Source organism: Adiantum capillus-veneris, chromosome 7 (assembly GCF_014529385.1).
Source record: "Adiantum capillus-veneris isolate H3 chromosome 7, ASM1452938v2, whole genome shotgun sequence".
NCBI classification, from domain to species: domain Eukaryota; kingdom Viridiplantae; phylum Streptophyta; class Polypodiopsida; order Polypodiales; family Pteridaceae; genus Adiantum; species Adiantum capillus-veneris.
Window position 1 is genome coordinate 129550297 of NC_140937.1, and position 24077 is coordinate 129574373.

At 42.7% G+C, this 24077-nt stretch overlaps 1 protein-coding gene across 1 annotated transcript in view; it reads right to left on the reverse strand.

Annotated features, from left to right (window-relative positions):
• Nucleotides 1–7416: 7416 nt before the first annotated feature.
• LOC147454615 (uncharacterized) overlaps nucleotides 7417–24077 on the reverse strand; it is a 61980-nt gene continuing 45319 nt past the window's right edge. Inside the window, exons 2-7 of the mRNA XM_086517382.1 lie at nucleotides 19156–19230; nucleotides 18952–19029; nucleotides 8485–8610; nucleotides 8245–8376; nucleotides 8076–8147; nucleotides 7417–7816 (exon numbers count right to left, since the gene is read on the reverse strand). Of these exons, the coding sequence (XP_086373508.1) occupies nucleotides 7575–7816; nucleotides 8076–8147; nucleotides 8245–8376; nucleotides 8485–8610; nucleotides 18952–19029; nucleotides 19156–19230 (725 nt within the window). The 3' untranslated portion in view covers nucleotides 7417–7574. The remainder of the gene's footprint in view (nucleotides 7817–8075; nucleotides 8148–8244; nucleotides 8377–8484; nucleotides 8611–18951; nucleotides 19030–19155; nucleotides 19231–24077) is intronic.

Here is a 24077-nt window from a genome sequence, read left to right on the forward strand (position 1 = left end):
CTGAATAGTATTCCTTTTATGTGAATAGCAAAGTTGGACGTTCTAGAAAGGACATCTCATTCCCGAGATTTATCATTGTACAAGCTCAACCACAGAGCTCTATCTTAATGAAAATTTTGTTTTACATCCCATCTCTATGCATAGCTATTAATTGTAAAGTTTAAGTTCTTTTAAGTTTTAATTCAATTTAGGTGATGCTTTGGATAGTTCATTAATTTTTTGAGTTGTGAACGTATCAACTTTTAAAGTCATTTGTGGAGTTCTAAGTTCATTTTTCCTTCTCATAAGACTCTAGCTCTTCTGCTTTCTACGCTAGTTCCTCCCATCTGCCTCCATGGTGACACCCCATGAGGCACTCCTTGCATAGCTGGCAAAGGTGGGCTTTACTGATCACATCGATACACTAGTTCTCGTGTTTGAAGGCACAATTGACCTGGGAGCAACATCATTCATTCATGCCGATGCATTCAAGGAGTTTGTAGAGTATCTAGAGGGCCACATGTATGAATACACAACTATTTTAAGGGACTCACACCATGTGGTTGTCAATTTATTTTCTAAAGCATGTGTACAAATTTGACAATAATTTTTGATACTGCATGTTGAGATTTCTCAAAGGGCTTGCTAAGAGGGACTACAAGGTAGAGGATGAGGATGACCTCATGGACTTGGGCAGGGGTGTATGGGCACCTAATTCCTTAATTGGGACATGGTCTTAGCTTTGTTGGTGCTTGATGGCACGGAGAGGGGTAAGAACAAAGAAAAAAGCAAGCAAGAATACCCTGTAATCCTTGTTGATGAGAGAGATGGGGAGGTTGAAGAGATAAGTGAGCATGAAGAAGCCTCAATGGCACTTATTCTCCTACAAGACTCTAGCTTTGTAGATGACATAGATCAAGTATTAGATCATGGTAGATGAGGTGATGGAGGCGGTTCCAAACTTCCATCTACTCATTTGTATGCAATGGTGATAAAGGGTTATCACTTTCTTTTTCTTAACAACGTTTCAAAGACTGTGGGATTGTGAGAGGATGATAAATTCTACATTATTTCACGCTCCTCCCTTGAGAATGGAGCTTTGGGAATTATGGGCTTTGTGATCTTTTAATATTTTTGTATATCAAGCAAGGCCAGTATTTTGGCCATCCATTTCCCATTCTTCTTAGTCATTGGTGGTGGGGGAGGAAATGGTTGCCATTTCCATGCAAATACATCGTTCTTGTACTTTCTTCTTCACTCTTTTGGGGTTGCCTATTCCTCTATGGTTTGAACCATATTCTTCTTCCCCTTTTGAGATTTCTTTGGCCTTTTCATCAAGGGTGTCGTCTTGCATACCCTCTCTGCAAGATTTACACACGAATGTATGTGTTCTATCGGGGACTTGTTGGGTCCATCAAAGTATGGGGGTATTTTTGCACCATGATCAAGTTCCATGCTATCTTTTTAGGGTCATAAATAGGATTTTTCACGTGAGGCCAAGGACAAATCGGGTAGCATTTGCACCAAAGAACCCCGTTGGTGGATTTTTTGGAACACGAGGAGCCGCAAAGACGCCGAGTGCACCACGGCATGCAAAAGGCCAAAAAAACCTAGTAATTTTAGAACATTGTGTTAGGGAGTAAGCGTAGGGAATTTATAAAGAGCTCAAAAAACTGTATGTTAGGGGACAAGTGTAGGGAATGTAGTTTAGAGAGAAAGTAGATTGTGTAAGGGTTGAAAGCATTGGAAAGGAGCAAGAGAATTAAGGTGCATTGTTCGATGGGGAGGAGGGTATATTTGTGTATGGTGGAGAATAGGGAGCCAAGGTAGCTAGAGGAGGGTGGAGTGGTTGGTTGGTAGGTGGTGGGATCATTGAGTTGCATAATGGCTCCATTTTCATAACATTCTTTAGAAAAAATGGTTAATTTGCGGTTTTAATCGGTCAAGTGCACAAACTTGGGAGATTTGGAGCAACATGTATTGTATATTTCAAAAATATGTTCACAGTGGTGTTGTTTTTTGTTGTGTGATCATTAATAGGGGAAGGTCCTCCTCGGGTGGTTTCCAATTGGGTTTAGGTAGTTTGTAGGGGGAGGATGAGGAGTTTTTATTTTTTTTTAAGAATGCTTTTAATTGAAGCTTTCTTGCCATGGTCTTGTGTAATTCTACGATAGTGTGGGGTGAAGGATTAGCGGGCGCATGGATATATTTAAGGCTTAGACTTGGGCATTTCTTTTCATTCAATGTGAGAGGGCACGAGGTGAGATTGTGAACCGAATTGAAAGAAAAAGTGTTATTGAAGGAGTAGGCTGGCTGCTTACCAAAAATTGAGAGCTTGTTGGCATGTGGGCGAGAGGACACGAGGTGAGATTGTGAACCAAATTGAAAGAAAACGCATCATTGAAGGAGTACGCCGGTTGCTTACCTAAATTTGAGAGCTTGTAGGCATATGGTTTGGTAAGTAGGAGCCAAAACTTTTTCCTTCTTCTCATGCTTTTTCTTGTAGATGTGAGGTTGGTGGAGGGGTTCATCGGGTTGGGAAAATTCAAGGATGAGGGAGTGCGGGTGAAGCCATTGAGCATCCAAAGTTTAGGGAGGAGGGGAGGCTTGTCAAAGAGTAAATGCACCCATGAAGTAGGGTGTGTTTGCCCTAATCCCTCCTCCCTTTCCCTTTTCCAGAATTTGTAACAATAATTATGGTTGAGGTTATGTTTGGGATCCTTTTGCATGGTGGATTAGGGGTAGGAGTGGGGGTACGACTTACGTGGTGGTTTTGGGGAGAAGGGCTATATATACGATTGAGAGGCTACTTGGGAGGGATGGTAGGCTCTTTGAAAGAGTGGGAGGGGAGCAGTTTAGGCTTTTTGGAAGGGGGAGAGTTGGATGGAGTGGGGCTTGGGTATATGAGCGATGTGTAGGAGATTTGTTTATCCTTTTAGGAGGCCCAAGATTATTAGGGTTATTATGAGTATAAGGAATGAGAGGCTCTTGGTGGAAAAAAGGGTACTTTGGAAGGTGGATGTTAGATGGAATTTTTGGATTTGTGGGGGTGAGTGTTATAGGGTGGAGGATTATTAGAGCTAAGGTTTTTTGAGGTGGGAAGAGAGCTCATTCGTTTACTCACTTCAAGTTGCATGAGCTCTTTGATTGATTCTTCTTTGAAGAGAGGTTATGTGTGTTAACTATATGGGTTTGCATTAGAGAGAGAAAACATTGTAAAGAGGAGTCTCTCCATTCCTTCAGGTGGTGTTGCCAATCGGTGATGGTTACAAGGGGTAGGGAAATAAGAGAGTTTCTTAGTGAGGCTAAACAAGCGGTTGGTTACACAATAGTGGTAGTCGTTCAATTCCGTATTAAGATTTTGGAGGAGAAGCTTACTAGTTAGGATGCGAGCTTGGGTGCAATCCAATTGGCATTGGGTTGTAAGAGAGGTAAATTTTGAATTAAGGAGGGCTTAAGCTTGCGAACCTTCAAGTTGCAAGCGGGGTGGCTTCATATTGAGGCTTTTGGGAGCAATTTGTTGCTCGGGCCATTCTTCTAGATGTGTGATGAAAGTGGAGGTCTTGCATATCCTTTTATAGAGCTTTTGAGAATCCAAAATTGAGAAGGAGATGATATGGTCGAACTCCTTACGTTTTTGAGGGAGAGGGAAGGGGCTTCGGTGGGGGATGTGTCGGATCAAAAGAGGGCAAACAAATAGGGAGAAGGCTAGATGAGGATACTGAGCGAATTGGTGTGTGAGGGTTGGGTTTAGTGGTATTAAGTGTAATTTGAAGGTTTGAAGTAGTTTTTTTTTGTATGGTTTAATAGGTGCAAGTGGGGTAGTATCCTCCAGGCTAAGGTTGAGGCGAATGGGCGAAGTTTCCTCTTCATCTTCGTCTTCTTGGAGCAATACTCGTTGAGGATTAAGAGAGAAACCAAAGGAGTCCTCCGAGAGATGCTCAAGTTCCTTAGTGATGATCTTGTAGGGATCCAAAGCGAGGTCGTTGAGGGTGAGAGAGTCCTCCAATATTTGATGTGGGTAGGTTTCGATATTTTCCCTTGGGGGAGAGATGTTTTGTGGGCCATGATTCTCCCTTGGTGAAGAGGTTTCCATGTTGCCGGCGGAATATGGTTGGGGATAGCTTTTGAAGAGAAACACGAGCTTCATTTATAAGAATAGTTCACCTCAAAAGAGTGTAGGAAGCTGCCGACTTCAATGATGCACTATTGTGTACTATTGTTGCGCCTGAGAAAACGTTTGCAGAGTGCGATGGTGGGTCTGCGTAAGTTAAGTAGGAAAGTTGTGCGCGTTGTAACAGACTTGGAAACCCCAAGTCGAAAATCGGGCACAACACATGAGAGAATCACTTAAAACACTTCAGGACTTTAAATCACAGTTCAATTTAGTCGACACGGCCCGGTGTAGTTCCATGCCTAAAGGTATTGGCCCCAAAATCTGATGCCCCTTTCGGTATATTTTTTAAAATTAATGCTTGAGCAAAGTTACAATGCTCGCGGTGGTCCTCGATTATATTTAAACTAAGCCAGAGAGTGGTCCTGGGGTCATATTCAAAGGCCCTGAGGGCTCTCAAAGGCAATTACATGAAAATCTTCAAAACCAAAAGCGCCCAACGCAAAACGCGAAAGTCCATACGTTGTGCCACATCATCACTTTCAACGCAATTCTCATGTGTTTTTTAATGTCCTTATAGTCTACCGCCAACCTTTTTTTTTAATGCCTAGTGTCCCTTAGCGAGGCCCTGCCGGTAGGTGCCCATAAGTTGGAACAACTCATAGCATGTCACATCATTTGTAACATACCCCCCTCTTGAAAGAATTGTAATCGCCATCAATTACGCTTGCAAAATCAGACATAAGCCATAGACCAATTCAACAGACACCGACTCTCAGTATCGACGCAATAGTCGAGAAAAATCCATCACTTGTACAAAGACGACAGTCACATCACATCACATTCAAATCATCTCACATAGAAACCATTCAAATCTAGGACCATAATTCTTGACAATGTATTTAGCGGACCTCACTGATGTCGGATTAACTAATCCTTATTGCGATCATGTCCATAGATTTCTCAAGGCCGAAATGTTGCACTCATTTCATCAATCATTCAGTTTTAGTCATCTTATTGTTGTGTAGCTATCACATCCCTCGAGAACTCTTGATGCACTCACCACAGTTTTATTCAATCATTCATCGTCAAATTCATGATTCTTATCTTGAATTGTGATCGGGTTCATTTTGAAGCTGTCATTTCTCCTAATTCATTATCATGTCATTCTCGATTTCACATGTACAAATAGCAAGGCTTTCTAGAAAACATTAATTTCATACATAAATCAAAGACGTCCTAAACCAAAATTATTCATTCATAAAACAAAATACTGTCAACACATTAGTATCTTTTTGAATTTTCTATCAAGTATCTATTCTAGAGTGAGTATCTCCTCACCCACTCCTATTTCAATAAATCAATCGTTCTTATTCTTTGCCTTTTCAAAGCACCATGCAAATATGTGCCCACATTCCGTTTGTTGGTGCTTCTTTTCTTAACAGAAGAGTGGCCCACCATCTCTATGCATTTCCTTTCATATGGGATGTTGCCCTTCTAATCATGGAGTGCTCTGTGTAACACCCTCTAGAAAAAGCTATGTCAAATTACCGAATGAAGGCAAGGGCTCTGTGGGTGTCTATAAACCCTGAAAAGATATCAAACTTGATTGCTTGTCCACCTTCCTTGAAATCTTTGGTCTTTTTATTCTTGTCTTCAAGCAAGTCATATTGATTTGCTTTGTTAAAAAGCTTCCTCTTCGAATAAAACGTTTGGTCCTTGGAGTCCCAACTCTCAAAAGAGGACGAATCCTCATCAAAACTGTCAAAAATTTGTTGAGATCTACGACGAGATCTGATTTTCTTGGTTGCCTTCTTATTTTTTCCATATCTCTGATTCTTTCATCGTTCCTTGCTCTTTTTGTTCTCATTACTCGAATCAAAAGAGAGAGCTATCCAAACTATCAGAAGAAGATGACGAACTAGACAATCCCGCGAAGCGTACATGCTTCTTCTGTTTTCTTGCATTCACGAAAGAAGATTGACGGTCCAAATAGCCAAGGTAGTCTCTTCCCTTGTTGCGTTTCTTCGGTTTCTTCTTCGCCCCCAACAATTGGTTGACTTGTCTTTCGACAACGTTATCGAGTTCATCTTCAATAAACATCAATGGTATAAGAGGTTTCTTGACGGACGACTTTGATGGAAAGTCAATGGATGTCTACCATCGAGAATGCACTTCATCGATTGGGGAATCCTTTGAAAAATGGAGCATTTGCTTTGCACAATAAACTTCTTGTTGTTGCTACTTGTTCCAAAAACTCCCAGCATAAAACACAGAAGTCCGTACGCTATGCCACATCATCAATGTCAGCGCAATTCACGAAGGTTCCGTACGAAATGCCACATCAGCGGCCAACACGTTTTTCGACGTCCATACAGCCTGCCCGCAAGCCAATTTTCTTAAGCCTAGTGTCCCTTGGGGCCTTGTCGACAATTGGCAGGTGCCCATAAGTTGGAACAATAAGTTGGAACAACTTATAGCATGCCATGTCATCATTTTGTGACTTGTGCTCAGTATAAGGGGATGGGCGGGTGCTGAGTATGGTGTGCAAGTTAGGTTTTGTAAGAGGAGTGGTTTGCGTGGTGGTCCGCGCTGTGGCCATGCCGGAGTTCAAGTGGATTGCGGCAGTGATTACGAACTTGTGGAGTGGGTAATAAGGGTGCAGATGATGATCAGGGGGGAAAAGGCTCCACGTTCTAGCCTATGCGAATGTGCCTTGCTCAACCCGCTCTTTGAAGGAGGTTTCCATGCTTGGAAGTTGGAAATTTAAGTGAGGTGACAAAATGTTTCCAAGGCACACTTCCTGGACATCTAATTTTAAAAAGGAGCCAAACTTTGCAATTGGACTTTACCTCTGGTTTCGGACTCAAATATGATTTATGACAAAAACCTCCAGCAGTCTAACCTTGCACCTTCCCTATAAACCATCACTTAAGCATATCTCCCACTATCTTGTGGTTTAAGGAAGTCCCAAAACAAGCAGACAATATAGATGAAATATATGCAGTATATCTCTTAAGAGAGAAGTACTGCAGATTGTCCAAGCTTATAAGCCGTCACTCTTAACACCCGAGGGATGCTGACATTTCCTGTCAAACAAATCTGCTCAAGTATGTGTTTTGACACCTCAGAATAGAGAAAAACAACCGAAATAAGTGGCAAGAGAATAAATGAACTTAAGCCTTCAACTGCAGCTTCTCTCACTGACGGTTCTACATGCGTACTACAGAAACAGGTCCTAATAAAAACCTCCTTGTACTCTGTTCAGTATTCAATCACAGGACTCATGGATTTTGCAGAAAAAGGGACATCTGCACTTGAAATACAGGTCAATTTGCCATATTTGCAACTTACCGATGCGGTTCATATTATATTTCTTACATGGCGGAAGAGCCCTTACACCACCAGGGATCATTCCAAAACATAGGAGGTGACAATATGACAAGAAGTTTGCCTTTTTGACAGCATGCTATTTGACTGCTTAATGACCATTTCTTGACCTTAACGATGTATCTCTATTTGCAGCTAGTAAGAGACGTGTAACACCATCCTGCTCCCATTGAGTGCTTCCGTCACATTGCTCCTTTAACCTAAACTGTGCAGTCAGTGCGCTATATTCAAGAGACGAGCAACCACACGATCCTTGTAAGGTGGACACAATTAGTGAGTTCCAGCGAGCTAGAATCTTGGCATTGTTGGGAAGGGAAATCAACTTATGTTTGGCTGCAAGACAGGCCCATCATTATTGAAGGTTTTAGACCTCCCGAAGTCACATATGTGCAGGCAGCCCAGATGTGAACAGATGCAGCTTAAGTGTGATTCTATAGCAGCAATTGGGTTGCTGAATGCTCTGCATCAAAGTCGTTCAGTTATGCTTTGATTCTTCTCTCTCTAATATGAATGGTTCATTAAAATATCCACCCCAACCCTAACTCTAGCATACAAAAAAGACAACCATGCAAACAATGGGCATAGCTATTACCTTGTAAACTCTTCAAAGACCTTCCTGATATTTCAGTATCACGAACATCCACAAAAAGTAACTCCCCAAATGCTGTCATTCAAAATACCAAGGTCGTTCCACAAAACAGCTCAGCAAAGTTGCCCACATTTGACCTGCACCTAAGGGAATGTTGCTAAACTTTACTTACCCAACATCAAAGGTACTGCAGCCTTTGTAACCCTAGTATTCTGGAGCCTTAGGTACACTAACTCAAAAGGCTTCCATTGCTCCAATAAATTGTGTGTATGGTCAGAACTTTCAGTGCTGAAGGTTGTTCCTCCTACTCGAGTCAAAATGGGTGATGAGAACTAATTCCATGTATACCCCAAAAAACACCTTGAGACTCTTTCAAGCCAAAACTTGTTTGTAGACAATTCTAGGTACTTACCTGCACACTTTGTAATATGTTTCTGGTCCACCCATGCTCTCAACCTTTGACCATATGTCAATCCCTCTAGTACGCCATCAGACACTCCTGTTCCACTCAGATTCAAGCTACGAAGAGTGGTAATCCCTGCTCTACAGACCAAAAGCTCATTCAGTACCAATCAACAACTCTTAAATTTCTGAGCCACATCATCCCACTCTTCTCATGAGCCCGATACTTCAAAGGTGCATAAACAAGAGTGGAGATTGAATACAAACGAGAAAGACTCACAAAAGTCGGCACAATGAATGGAAAGCATGTCCTTATGTCACAAAGTCCGTTTTTATCAAATACAATACCAACGTCTCCAACAAACAAATTATTGTATAGAACGTGATTGTAACAACTTCTCCAACTAATTGTGGAAGTGCAATGACCTTCAGCTTGTAACTTCAATTCCAGACTCCTTTCTCACCGCACATTAATGCAGGCCTCATGATTTTTTCTCCCCCAGAATACTCAATTTGTCTAAAGGCCAAGGCTCATGCATCCTCTCAAATCTTGTTCATCAGCATCTGTTGCCTCTCTTCGTCTTCCCTACGATCCATTTTGCACACGACATGACAGAAGCCATACATGCACATAGAATAAGCAGAGGGACAACAAGCACCTGCCAATCATAGGGCTAATATGCACTCAACTAAAGCCAGGGAGCTAGCAACACACGGGACGAACGTCCACCTCAATAGCTAGAGTCCCCCTGATGACCCTGCCAAGGACCAGACTCCAAGCGTAGTGATCCACAAAAGAATGCTCACAACGAGCCAAGAATCCTATTTTTAGGACTTCAAATGAGTCCATTAGATAACGGCAAGCAATGCCCTATGCAGCGGATAAATGAATGTGACCACAATTGATTATTCTGGGCAGAAAGGACGTAGCACATTCTCGAATATCATTTTCAAGACAGACAACAAACGGTAAAGGAATGTCAATTTTGGAACTGGGGTTCTCATTATTTGGCCATTCTCTTCCACTGTCTACAAAATAGTACCTCTTTCTAAAGAAGATTCCACACAGATTTTTCCATTGCCAATGCATACTTTATGATCAACCAAATCGTTAGAGACAAACCTCTTTCTATGAGGATTCCTCACAAATTGCCAATGCATACATTTCTTTGCAATGCTCATCATTTCCAGGAAGACCTCAGATTTACTTTTTGTAGTGGATCCATAAAGACTACAGACGAAAAATTTATATATAATAGGGCAAGTTTAACAACACCAAGCTCTACAACCCAAAACCTCTATCTCAGTTTTGATTTTTCAACTCCGCAAATTTTTTTTTCTAAAAGACCCTGTGAATGACGTTGCTCTTTATAAGGATTATTGCACAACCTGTGTAAACTTGAGCTTGCTACTAAAAAAGTAGAATTTTTACTTCGTTAGTAGTGATATATCTCCATCCAAAAATCTGGCTCGTCATTAATCCACGTGGCGGAGGTTTTTAAACAACAAGCTCGATGGCTTTTTTTAGCTTTTCTTATCGTCGTTTATAATAGCTTGCACACTCGCAGCTCCTTGAATCTAGGCACCTCTCAACCCAGCAGAAGCAGCAGCAACTCATCAACCTCCTCACACACACAGAGGCACATCACACACACAATTCCTTCTCACACACGCAGGCACAATCTCACACACAATTCTTTTTCTCAAATTTTTTCTCACACACGCAGGCACAATCACACACACAATTCCTTCTCACACACGCAGGCACAATCTCACACACAATTCTTTTTCTCAGCAGAAGCAGCAGCAACTCATCAACCTCCTCACACACACACAGGCACATCACACACACAATTCCTTCTCACACACGCAGGCACAATCTCACACACAATTCTTTTTCTCAAATTTTTTCTCACACGCAGGCACAATCACACACAATTCCTTCTCACACACGCAGGCACAATCTCACACACAATTCTTTTTCTCAAATTTTTTCTCACACAATTCACTCTCTCAGTTTTCGATTAACAAAATCCAGGGAAGAAGCAATATTCGGAACACAAGTCAAGCATAGACAAGCAGAGCATGATGAGGAATTAAAAACAACGGGTTTGCTTTTCTGATCGGACTGATAGCAGGGTATACCCAACCTGGCTGTGGCAAGGACACTCTAGGTTGTTTTAAGAAGATGCAAACGGAACGCCTTTCTCTAAAAGCAATCACCTTAGCTTGCACCTGACAGCATATGGCCGTATGCAAGACCTTCGCATGGGTGAGAAAATTCACGATGCGATTGTTAGTCAGAGGCTGTTGAACAAATATGGCAATGCTTTGGTCGAAATGTATATGCCTTTACAAAAGCACATAAAATGCTTAATGAATGATCTGCCCAGCAGCACATCAATGAGTATGTATGCGAAATGTGGTATTCTCCTGGAAGTACGAGAAGTTCTTGATGGGCTTACTGTCCGGAATGTCATCACTTGGAATGCGAATGCAATGATTACAGGACATGCCCGACATAGCTATGGCAAGGAAGCACACTGCTGTTTTCTCCCATGTCGTCCTTAGCCGTACTTTGGCCGAGATATATGCCAAGTGTGGCATCACAAAAGCAAAAAAGTTATTGATGGGATGTTCACTCAATGCTCAGGGAAGGCCTCTCTCCAGATGTATTCACCCGTGCTTCCACCTTGAAGGCATGTGGCCCTGCGCAAGAAGTTGGCATGGGGAGAGAATTCACAATGAGATTGCTCGTCACGGACTATTGCACAAAAATGTTGTGCTTGGATGTGCTTTGGTTGATGATGCAAGCAGCCCATGTTATTGCTTACAAAAGCAAGATGTTTTCACGTCCTGAACTAGTTGCACAGATTTATGAGAAAGAGTTGTTGGCAGTTATCCATGCTCTTACACAGTGGCGACATTTTATACTCGGAGCCGACTTTACTGTCTTTAAAGACCATTAGAGTTTACGCTACTTCTTGTTGCAAAAGCAGCTTTCGGAAGAGCAGATAAGATGGGCTAACATTCTGTCATAGTGTCTCGCAAGCCCTTGGTTCTAGCTATTTCCGTGATACATCATCGAAGCTTCAAGGATATGGTAGATTAGTACACCAAAGATCATGATTTTGTTGACAATTTTCACCGGATATAGAGTGGGGAGGCAGTTGCAGGCCATTCCATAAGGGACGGCTATTTGATGCCGAAAACGATGTTGTGTTACACAACCTTTGAGGGAAAAGGTTTTGACAGAGTGCCATTGTCCACCACGGCATAGATACCACCTTGAAGGGTGTTGAGAGTTACTTGTATTGGTTGAGGCTCAAAAAGGATGTGGATGAGTTTGTTCGTAGTTGTTTAGTATGCCAGAAGGTCAAGTTTGACAGGCATAAGGCACCAAGACTTCTACAGCCTTTACCCATACCCTCCCGTCCTTGAGAAAGCATTGCTATGGATTTCATTTTTTATCTTCCCAAGACTCAAAGTGGGCATGATGGCATTTGGACAGTCATTGACAGATTCAACAAGAAGGCCCATTTCATTCCGGTAAGGAAGACAGTTAAGCCAGATCATTTGGCAAGACTGTTTGTTTCACAGATTTTTCGTTACATGGCATGCCTGAGTCCATAATCTCGCATAGAGACCCCCAATTCACTAGTTTGTTTTGGAGGGCAATCTGGGAGAACATTGGCACACGGTTGCAGTTCTCCTCCTCTTCCGCCCACAGACAAACAGGAAATCTGAGAAGCCAATTCAGTGGTTTTGGATTTATCGAAGTCTTACATTTCGGATCAGAAGACTTAAGGGGTAAAGTACTTGCCCTTGATGGAGTTTTCCTACAACAACACAAATTCATTTATCGATGGGGAAGGCGCCATTTGAAGTAATCGAGGGTGCTAAGAAGGTTCCTCCATTCCTAGGCACCAAAGATAAGATTTTTGAAGCGGAACAGTAAATTAAACAAAAATTCAAGAATTTAATACTTACCTAACCGCTTCATGTTCTTCCTCTAGTACCTCGAGGATATCCTTCACCATTCATCAAACTTACGAGCCATGCAAGAACTCGTCATTTGCGTCGTTCCAACAGATTGGAAGTTTCCTCATCCGAGAATCTGTTAACTCAATTCCACCTTCTCAATCCCGAGAAGAATAATCCTCCTAGAAATCAATCTAGGTATCTGTCTTTGCGCATAATCCTGCGCTGTTAGTCTAGAGGGTATTAAACCTCTTGTGTCCTCCCACATAGGGAATGCTCAAGTCATAGAGCATTAAGCTCGATGTCTTTCTTCCACAATTTTGCGATCGACACCATAAGAGAAGGTTCTTGTTCCAGGGCCGTCGCTTCAACGTAGCGGACGGTTCGAGGCCGAAGATTCCTTGTAACACGACAGCACTTTCTTCCAATCGTTTCCTCCTGCGAGTTATTACACCAGCAGTGATTTTCGGACGCCCATTAGCGTCTCTTTCTTACAAAATCATAAAAAATGATTCACCTTGCGAGCATCAACGACGACTTGCAAAATCTCAGGCAGATAGGATTCTAGCATAGCATTTTCTGAACGTACGTTCAAACCCGGTTCACAACAGAGCGAACCCTCTTTGATTCTCAGGGATGTTCTCCCATATGTAATTCTTACCATTTTGAAACGGTTGACGAACTATATTCTTACGAACATAATAGTTCGAACTTATTCCAGCAGCGTGTAAATGCTACTTGACCTGCTCATGGAGAAACATATACCGCAACCAAAAGTTGCTACTGTAATGGTAAAAGCACATAGCGTACTCAATGATCAACGACCATCGGAAAACCTCTTCTCCGTAGATTCCTTCTACCAAACACATCTCAAATAGAGATTCTCATGTCGGAATATTCTTGCGCTTAACGACCATCGGAAAACCTCTTCTCCGTAGATTCCTTCTACCAAACACATCTCAAATAGAGATTCTCGTGTCGGAATATTCTTGCGCGCAAAAAGGCGCTCAAGAGAGTATAACAAACTCTCGTCCAGTTCCTTGGCATAGGTCTGCATCTTCATGTGTTATCCATGTACTCAAAAGTGTACATAATTCTTAAGCTGTGTTAGAGTTTCAATGAACCTGGGAAATTACCTTCCCTTCGTAAGATCCTTAGAGCAAAGACGCTCAACTTGACGATCCCTTGGCTCGATCTTAGAGCAAAACCCGCTCATCAAATAATCTAGGATTTCAATCCTTGGATTCCTCGAGCACACGCCGTAGTCGTCGCTTGTTTCTTCCCTCGTAAAGAGTGTTCATTCACTTGTGCGAAAAGCACTACCATATCTTCCCTTACCGGGTAGGGGGTGTGGGCTTAAAGAGTATTCAAGCTTAGTGAAAGCTTTTCTTGGTTGAAAGATCTGAATGGTTCCTTCCTTTCTGCCGTCCTACCCACAATAGCAGGTAATTTGTTTGTGAACTACCGGATACGAGATCAATAGTTGACCTTCCAGATGGTTGAGCAAACCAATTCATCTCAGAAAACAATGTTTCAAATTGATCCTACTCTCATAAATACGCGAGAGTGATTGTCCTGGTCAGACACATGCATATCTCGTGCATAAAAGCAATACGCATTTTATGAGTTCCTGAAAGATTTAACTTTGATCCAAGACCTATCCTCTCACTTAAAGTTTGAGGGTCAAAAACTCGGGAGTTAGATTGAATTCCCTTGCTCCAAACTTTCTCTGGATAGCAATGTATCCTTCGAGGAGAGGTAACAAAAATTCGTTGTTCCTGTGTTCAATGGTTCTCGTCCCACTGCGGGGATTGTATTCTATGTACATCAAGGTGTACACTTTCAGCTTTTATTGTCGACTCCACCATCTGCTGCAAAGTATCTTGCAAATGGGTTTACAAAATTCGGCAAAAGTCCTTCGTTGAATTTCTTCATCTTTCCTTCCTCAGAGAGGGTCAAGAGTGGAGCTACCTTGGCAAGAGTGAACCACTACTTGCTTGGACTTGCTCGTATTTCTATTGCGCAAACCGATCCCAATCTTCTTGGATGCCTTCCTCAAAGCGTAAAGGAAAAAAATTCAGCCTTGAATTGAATCCAAGTCTTGTTGTAAGTTCCTTGCAAAGCTTTGGTATACCACCAAGTACTTGCAATCCCCTTGAGGTGTTTGGTCACATGCCTTACCTTTGACGCTTCTCAGAAATTTCCGTTTGCAAAGGCAACTTCATACTGTCAAATGAAAGCGGTAGCTTTCGGGGCATATTCTCTTCCGTCAAAAGTATCAAACTTGATCGAAGGGTTCTGAGGTCTAAAGACCTTCTTCATATCCTTCCCGAGATTACGGGATTTCTTGGCTATGGTTCTCGATTGATGTTCATGGATATCTTCTGAATTCTGAAGGATCTCGAGCATTCCGCTCCTTGGATTCTCTAGGTTCTTCAGCATCATGCTCTTGTTGCCTTCTCGGCGAATCCCAAGTCTTGTGTCGACTTCTTGCAGAGAGAAAAAAAATTCCAACTCTGCGAGCTTTCTCCTGCAGGACTTAGGTTTCCGCCTGCTTACTTCTCTCTTGGCTTGTCATGGCTTCTTCCCGTATCTTCCCAGAGTCATCCTCCTTTACAGAGAAAGAGAGGAGTCCATGCTCTGATACCACTGTCACAAACGGGAGCGCATAACAATATAAAATATACTCAGATAAATAGAATTTATCTCTTATTATTGAAGCCAAAGGATATAGAGAGAAATAGATAGAGAGAGAGAGAGAGTGAGAAGATCGACACAGTACTGGGGACCAGAAGATGGGCTGGTCCCCCCCCCCCCCTTAAAGAGAATTCTTTATTAGGGAGAATCTTTTTACAAGCACAAGAACCGGAGAAAACCCCTCCGTTCTAAATCTCTGACTCGATGGTCGTTCCTTCCCGTAAGGGAAATCCGAGAGACAAGCTCTCAATCCTTTTTCCGTCTGTACTCGGAGTTGAGACTCCGCAGACAATTTCTGAATTCCGTTTCCGAAATTCCAAAGCGTAGGCCGAAGCCTTCTCGCTTCTCCTTCGCGATGAAGTACCTGCAAACACACATGCAAACACACGACAACAATTCGTATGGCGAATCCACAATAGGTACCTGTCGCTCTTGCGCGAGAAAAGCCACTTCCGTGCTTCGTAGTCTCGCGATCTCTCGCGTCTTCTGGCGGCAGAGTCTTCTCTTGCTGGCGCTGGCAACCTCCCTTCGGTGAGGGCATGTGGTGCTTTTATAGCTCCTTCACCACGGCACGAATAGCTGCTCGCGGAGAGATCGCGGCCGTGTTTTTTTTTTTTTTCTGTTCTACCCGAAATAGGGAGAGAGAATTCGCTGGCTGGTTTTGTTGCTTTATTTTCTAAGTGGCTGCCCACTTATTAAGTGGACGGCCGGCATATTTTTAAAATTGGTCTAAACCTGCCCAAAAACTCAATAAAACCTTATAAGTTAAAATCAATGCTTTCACAGCACTTCCCGGCGTCCCTGGATGCAACCACATGCACGAATGCAATACAAACATAGATTCCTCGCGAGAAAGCGTTTGCTCTTCCCGGAAAATTCGTTCACTTTTCCGCTTTTTAAGAAAAGCTTCTCAGAACCCATCTTTATTCTTGTGCTTGCGTCTTTACGCGTATTCCTCTTTCCAGTTCGGATTTCCTCTCGACTATGGATATCCCCTTTCCGATGCACCCGTCACCCACCTTGTGACGCATCAGGAATACCCATCACCTAGTCCTTTCCTACCGAACTTACGGTACAATCCCCTTCACGATGCTCTATGTCACCCATCCTATGACGCATCAGAGATGTCCATTCCCGGATGGTCTGATACTTCTTCCCGATGCTCCCTGTCACCCATCCGATGTGACGCATCAGAAGTACCCGTTCCTGGTGGCCTTACAGATATTCTCATTCACAGTGCTATTGTCATTACTTTGAATGATGCACTAGGAATACTTTGTACTCGAATGTCTCCAGTGAGAAAAACCCTCACTTAAAATTCCAATAATTCATTTAGAATTATTTTTCCTTGATGTTCCAAGCGAGAAAACCCTCTCACTTATAAATCCAATAATTCATTTAGAATTATTTTTCTATCAGATAAAGCCAATTTAGCAATATTCTCGTTCCAGAATAGAGACACTGGCTCACAAAGAAAGGAAAGTGAAAGGTAAAGTGATACGGCGGTTCTTAGTTAAATTCAAGAACTATCCGACATTGGATGCGAAGTGAATGGAGGAGGAAGACCTGGCAGATACTCCCCAGATACTTAAACTTTACCTTGAGGCTTTTGGTCTAGCTTCGACTACTCCGAGAGATCTCGGAGATCAGCAGGGTTGAATCTGGTGCAGATGAGACTGCACAAGAGGGGAGTTACTCCGCTCCTTTTTCACAGGTTACCAAGATGGAATAAGGTCATTGAATTTTCTTTGGATTTCAAGGATACTAATGGGCTGACAGTATCTCTATGACTTTATGAAAGAAGTACTTTGAAATGAGAATTCTCGAAATGAATCTGATTTACGTTTTGTCCCTTGGGCTTCTTCGGATGGTGTACCATAATTTGTACCAACTTATAAGCTTCAGACCTTTTAATTTAGGCCCCTCGGAAAGTTCTGCAAGTTGGTAAAACTTCATCTGTATTTTTTCTAGGGCTGAATCTCCTACTGTCCGGAGTCCATCCAAATGGTTACGCCATGTCATCACTTTGTGACATACCCCCCTCTTAAAACAATTGTAATCGCCCTTGATTATGCCTGTATGCCTACAAAATCAAACATAAGACAAACCAGTTCAGTAGACACTGACTCTTAAGTACTAACACACTAGACAACACAAATCAAGCACTTGCACAAAGACGACAGTCACTGAACATTCAAATCACATTCACAACATATTGTCCATCGAGATATCGGACCATGATCTATTGGCAACATGTTTAGCAATCACATCTAGATCTATCCCAGATCTCACTGTCTCGATTGACTAATTCTTATTGCTATTATGTCCATCTCATTTGGAATCACAAAACCGAAATGCTGCAGTTATTTCGTCTTTCAAATATGCACTTAAACACTACTTACATGAGAGAGCATGCTGGTGTGGCAGTGTAAATTGCGCAAGGATATTGATGTGGCAGCGCTGTACGGACAACCCACGCTTTTCGCCGACTGCTGACGTGGCACCGTACGAATTTCCATGATATGCGCTGGCTGCCTTGTGCGCTAGCTTTTGAGCTTGAGATGTTTTTAAAACTTGAAGCTTTTCATGTACTGCTTTTTAGTAGGCCATGGGCCTATAAATTGTAACTAAGGTCTCTCTTTCCCTCCGGACTTTGTACTTTGCTCAAGCATTAATATAAAAATAAATACCGAAAGGGGCGCCCAACTTTGGGGCCAATACCTCTGTGCATGGAACTAGGCCGGCCGGCCGTGTCGTCTCTCTCTCTCTCTCGCTCTCTCTTAGATTGCGATAAGATTTTGTTAAGGGTTTTAAGTATTTCCTCGTGTGGAATGACAGATTCCCGACTTGGGGTGTCCAAGTTCGTCACATCCATCCCCTCTCTCTCTCTCTCTCTCAGTTCGCCTTGGTGTTAAGTGATAAATCCTAGATATTTTAACTTGTTATGGGATCCTGTTTGTGACACGCACGTATTTGGAGTCAAACCAGGCAAAGGAGAGAGTGTGGAGGCCTTCAATGTGCTGAAGTCTTGCTAGAACAAGAAGATTCAAGCACAAAGCACTTTTGAGTAACGTGAGCAACAAGTGAATAGGAGGCCCATGAAAATGAAGGGTCTTGATTGCATACATGTAAGCTCACTCATAGCCACACAGGTAGCAATAGGTAGCAATCCAGGAGGAGACGAGATACAAACACAATGAACGACTATAGACAAGCATAAACATGAAGAATCCATGAGGCGAAATTCACCCATCAAAACAGTCTACAATTTTTCAAAAATCCCAATGGAGACTGATTGATTATGTAGGAACCGTTCGAAGCCACTATGTTTACAAATTCTGTCAAGATGAATTGTTTACATAAAGCCATGATTGATATAGTATAAAAGTCCAAGAACAAAAGCTGAGTCAAATGTGAAAAACAGACGACGCCATACAATCGATAAGAGGAAGAAACTAATCGAACATAATTAGAGAGAGGAACCAAAGTAACTTGACAACAAGATGAACCCGAACAAGACCTAATCTCACTCAGAAGAGTAGGGTCTCTGTTAAGAAGTCATCTAAACCAAAAATCCTGAACGAGTGAGTTCTTCGATACAGACAATAAAAAAGGCATCGCATGCATGATACAAGTCATGATCAAAGCAATGAGCATAACACTCTTAAGAAAAAACTTTGAATGGCACGTGTGCTACACAAAAGACAAACCCAATGATTAAGGTGTAAGAATACGAACCACAAGAAACAAAATATGGAAGGATTACACATGAATAGAGACCAGAATTGAATATCGAAACCTGTAAGAAATGTTGAGGCTGATGAGTCAGTCAGAGAGTTGACATTTTGCATGTCAAGGCAGCTTAATCTGGAGAGCCCTGTATGAAAATCAACATATCATGGATCAAATAAAATCACATCAACTGATAATGCATCCGACCTAAACTGCAACAATACTCATGTGCTAACATACAGGAAGCAATCACCACAAACAACAAAAATACCTCCAATATAACTCAATGTTTGTTCTGGAAGGCGCCAACAGTCCCGTAGATTTAGGCATTGCAGCTGCATGAGTTCTGTGAAAGCAGTACTCTCTCTCTCTCTCTCTCTCTCTCTCTCTCTCTCTCTCTCTCTCTCTGCGAAGAAAGAGTTTTTGAAGAAAAGGCCCACATTAAAGAAGACCGGCATATTCCTTGGTGATGACCTCACTCTATCACAGCTTGCCCTCATGCAGGAAGTTATGCCAGAGATTAGGGCGGCAAGAAAAAAAGGAAAGATAGCCTTCTATAGAGAAGGGAAGGTGGTCATTATGAAGCGACACTCCACATGACGGTTGGACACCTATGGGACCAAACTTAAAATAGCAGTGTGGAACTGCAATGGGTCTCTCAAGCTTGATGTGGGTACCTTTGAGGACAGCTTTAGAGACACAGATATTGTCCCAGACTCACCAGGCCCCCGGTCAGATGATGCCACACGTGATTGGATACAGATAAGAGACGGCTCATCAGGTAGATGCGAGATCTGAGCATGGGAGTAGAGGATCGGGGGGGAAGGAGGCAATTCTTTTCAAGGAAGATTTGTAGTCGCTTGTACATATTGTTCGGGGGGGGGGGGAGGGCAACAATTCTTTTCAAGGAAGATTTGCAGTCGCTTGTACATATTGTTCAGAGAGACGATTATGCCAGGTATATGTGGGTGGGATTGATGGCTGACACATGTAGATTTCTCTATATTGCCATATGCTACTTTGCCTTAAGTACATCAACCTATGTGTCACCTAGAAGAGAGTCTCCTTTCTCTCTGCTTGATGATGAAATATGGGATTTCTCTAAAGAGGGAGACATCATTCTCCTGGGGGACTTCAATGCCTGAATGGGTAACCATCAGACAATCTTCTATGATACCTGAGAGGAAATGTGAGAGAGCTTGTCACGTGATACATCCAACCCTATGGGTCCGTGGACAAGATACAGCATGACCAGGGTTCAATTCATTCAAGTCAATCTAGGATAGGAAGTGATCTGGCACTTTTGTGAGTCTGTTCGCAGACCGTGCATGACTAGTCACTTAGATTAGATGCATATCCTCCGCTTGCACACAGCATGATCATAAGCATTCCCATCAGAATCCATCGAGGGAATTTTCCACTGCATTAAACCCATTTTTCCTATTTTTGACATTTTTCACTTATTTATTAAGTGACTTTTGTTGGGAACTAGGTAGGGCAATTTTGCTAAGATAATATATAAGCAAACCTAGGGCTATCACTTCTGGTAGAAGAAGGAGAGCATCAAGCACTCAGGTGCAACAGGCCTCTGGAGACACTTCTCAGCAAGACCCCCACCCTTGGCTCGCGTTTTCCCCCACTCTTGGCTGGCGTTTTCAGCCTCTGCATACAGCGTTTCCAGCCTTGCATTGGAGTGTCCAATCGCATCGTAGAATCAGCGAATTCCCAGCCACAGCCAGCATTTTTCAACAGCATCTAACCAGCGTTTTTGGCAACATCAACCAGCGTTTTTGGGCTGCCCTCTACGGCGTTTTGGAGCAGCAGATTTCAACCAACCATAGCGTCCTTGGACAGCAGCACCACATCAGTTTTCAGCAGCGTTTAAAGGACCTGCAGGTTGCGTTTTTGCATCAGCAGATTTCAGCATACCTAGCGTTTTTGGACAGCAGTACAACGGCAGTTTTGACGCAGCAGAATTTAGCCATAGTCAGAGTCGAAGCACTCAGTTTTTCAGCCTTAGCATCGTCCTCGTCGTCCCTCCGTCGACATCGACATAGCCATTAGATTTGCATTCAGCATCTTGTACCAGATTGTGCAATCAATAGTAGACCACTCTCGCCATCAAGAGTGGGGCCTACGGAGGAGGGTTTTACGTCGTCTCTAGTCTCGTATTCACTTCTCTATCTCTCAATCTCATGCACCTTCACGCATAGTGTCCATTCACTTTGTTTGTGTCCATTGCACTCTCTCACTAAAGGAACGGAAGGCTCTCCCTTCAATAAGTAAAAGAAGCCTTGAGCACAGTTCGGAGCACTCATCTTGAGCAAAGTTCAACATTCATTCCGTTGCACCTTACATTGGTATCAGAGCTTTGGCAGTGTTCTGTATCACTCAAGGAAAGAACCACATAATTTTTTTTGCTTGTTGCAGTCGCACGAACCCAAGTTAACTTAAGCGTGTCGATTCCTAATCGTGTTTTCGAAGAGTGACAGGGAACCCAAGAAAGAAGGGCTTGTCCAGCCTCCCCTTGTGCCTCTTTTCACTCATTGAGAGCGGACCGTGCACTTAGCGGCCGGCCAATTGACGTGAGGTGGAAAAAAGCAACCTTGGTGTGAGCGCAAGGCCGCCAAGCGGTGCGCCCGCGGAAAAGAGCAGAACTCGGGTGAAGAGAAGATCTTTCTCTAACACAGATTGCAAGTGAAAGAAGAACCTCAAGAACCTCAAGACCATCAAGAACTCAAGACCCCCAAGAACCCAAGTTCCTCGTGAACTTAAGAACCAAAGCTCACAATGGATGGTCATCAATCGAAGCGGAATGGATACTTCGCTTGGAGGTGATGAGCATGAGAGAGGCGAAGAAGAATTTTCCCCACCAGGAGGCTTTTCCGACCCTCCCCTTTCCCCATCTACGCCAAGGATTGCACTAATTCCTATGGAGGCTTTGGACCAGATGTTTATGGAAAGGAAGTTAGAACGCGAAGCAAGACAAGCAGAAAGAATGGCAGAATTTGATCATGAATGCAAAGAAAGAAAAACAGAAATGGATCGCAGACACGCAGAAAGAGAAGTAGAAAGAAAAGCAACCATAGAGCGTGAGCATGAGGATTTGAATGATGAATTACATGATAATGATGAGCATGAGGATTTGAATGATGATGATAAGTATGATGATTTGAATGATAATAATGAGCATGAGGATTAGCATGATGATCAAGATGTGATTTCTCACAAGCATGATGCTTTGCATGAAGATGATGTGATTGTTCACAAGGATGATGAGTTAGTTGATATGTAACAAACTACTGACGTGTCAAAGTCTAAAGAATGATGTAATTGCTTTTTAGGCCAAGGGCCTTTAAATATGAGGCTAGGGTTCATTCTCTGGCATGCTTCCTGGAGAAGGTGCAAAGTCTGAAGTACCGGCTCGTACTGTGTTGATGCAATATAAAGAAATACCGAAAGGGGCGCCAAGGTTTGGGGCCAATACTCTCTGGGGTGGAATTCCACCACTCCGTGTCGCGTGTCGTCTCTCTCTCTCTCTCAATTCTGTTTTTATTGAAGTGCTAAAGGTCTGTTCAGTCTGTTCTTTTCTATTGGCACGTGGTGCCCGTCTTGTGACAGTGGTTTCAGAGCATCAAGCGTGTGTTTTTCTGAAAGCATATCGGTCCTACAAAAGAGCAGACAAGCTTTTGGGATTTTTATTTGAGGTATCTTTGTCCTCCAACCCGGACTTATCAGCCACTCCCACCCTTACTTCATCGCGCATCGGGCGTGCTCCCGTCTTCACCGCTCATGTCTCACAGGGCATAAGCCAATTAAGATCACTTGCAAGAGAAGCATCCAGATTTGTTTCAAGTCACTGTTTTTCTCAAAAGCAGTGCCATGTATGTAGATGTTGATGTCCACAGCTACCAAGCAGCATACTCCAAGTACTTGGCAAGCTTTCAAAAAAAAAAAAAAATTTGCCCAAAGTTATATGGTTTCTAACATCTTCCTTCGGAGTGCAACTTTTGGCAGAGTTGGGTATCCTGAAATGGTTGCCATGGAAACCCTAGCAGATTGTAACTTGAAATTTCTCGACATTTCTCAGTAGATGTCTCTTCACGAGCAGATAACCTTGGAGGTTTATTGTGATTGCTATCTTGGGACTACCATCGCCACCAAAGCAACAATGTTTGTCCAAGAGCTAACAAACCATATTGTGCTTGGCTACGACCTTATGGAAAGAACCTAACCCTAATTTTTGGTGCAGGTTTCAGGATTGAAAGTCAATCGACTTTTCATGCTCGATTGATGTCGAGATTACTTTTTAAGTTTGAAATCTGTTTGAGAACTTGTTTGGTGATCCTGTTTGGAATTTGTTTGAAATGGATGCTATCTGTTTTGAACCTGTTTTGTTGCCAATTTGAAATGTTTGACTCTGGTTTTAATATTGGTTTCAATGATTGGTGATTTTACTCCCAGGTGGAGTAGTGAGAAATGATGTTTGAGAATGCTTGTTCGTACTCATGGCCCGGACCCTTGTGGTTATTTACGGGGGAAGTATTGTTGTTGTGACTCCCGGCCCGGACCTGGATCGCTATGTGGGAGGAGTATTAAGAAGTCTCAGCAGTGGTTACTCTCAGCACCTCCAAACGACGCTGACTGCGGTCTAGGGGGCGTTTGGTTGTAAAAGGCCTCTGTATCTCCCGGCCCGGACATTTTTAGGTTATGCGAGAGGAGTGATGAGGGAGTCGTTTAATATCTCCCGGCCAGGACCTCGTTAGGTTATGCGGGAGGAGTGTTCATCGGCGGCTTTATGTTTCTATGTCTTGTAACATGCATATGTAAGCATTTGTGTTGCATTGTAATGTGCCAACTACTAAATATTCCCAATTGGATGAGATTGCCTGGGTATGTGATTTTAGTGCATCAAGACACCCGTGGAAGATCAGTACGGTTTGGGTGTGATGGCTAATTTTACTGCGCCAAAATATCGAGAGTTCCGATCTAGACGAAAGGAGAAGCTAACTTCTTGTTCAAAAGAGCAGAAAGGAGAAGCTAACTCCTTGATCAAAAGAGCAAACTGATTGTCCCTTGGAATGACCCTCGGAAATTTTTGAGCTAACTTGAGTTGTTTTGCAGATATGCTGTAATCGCAGACGATTACTCTCTTTCAAGAAGAGGAGATGTAACAAATTGCTGACATGTCAA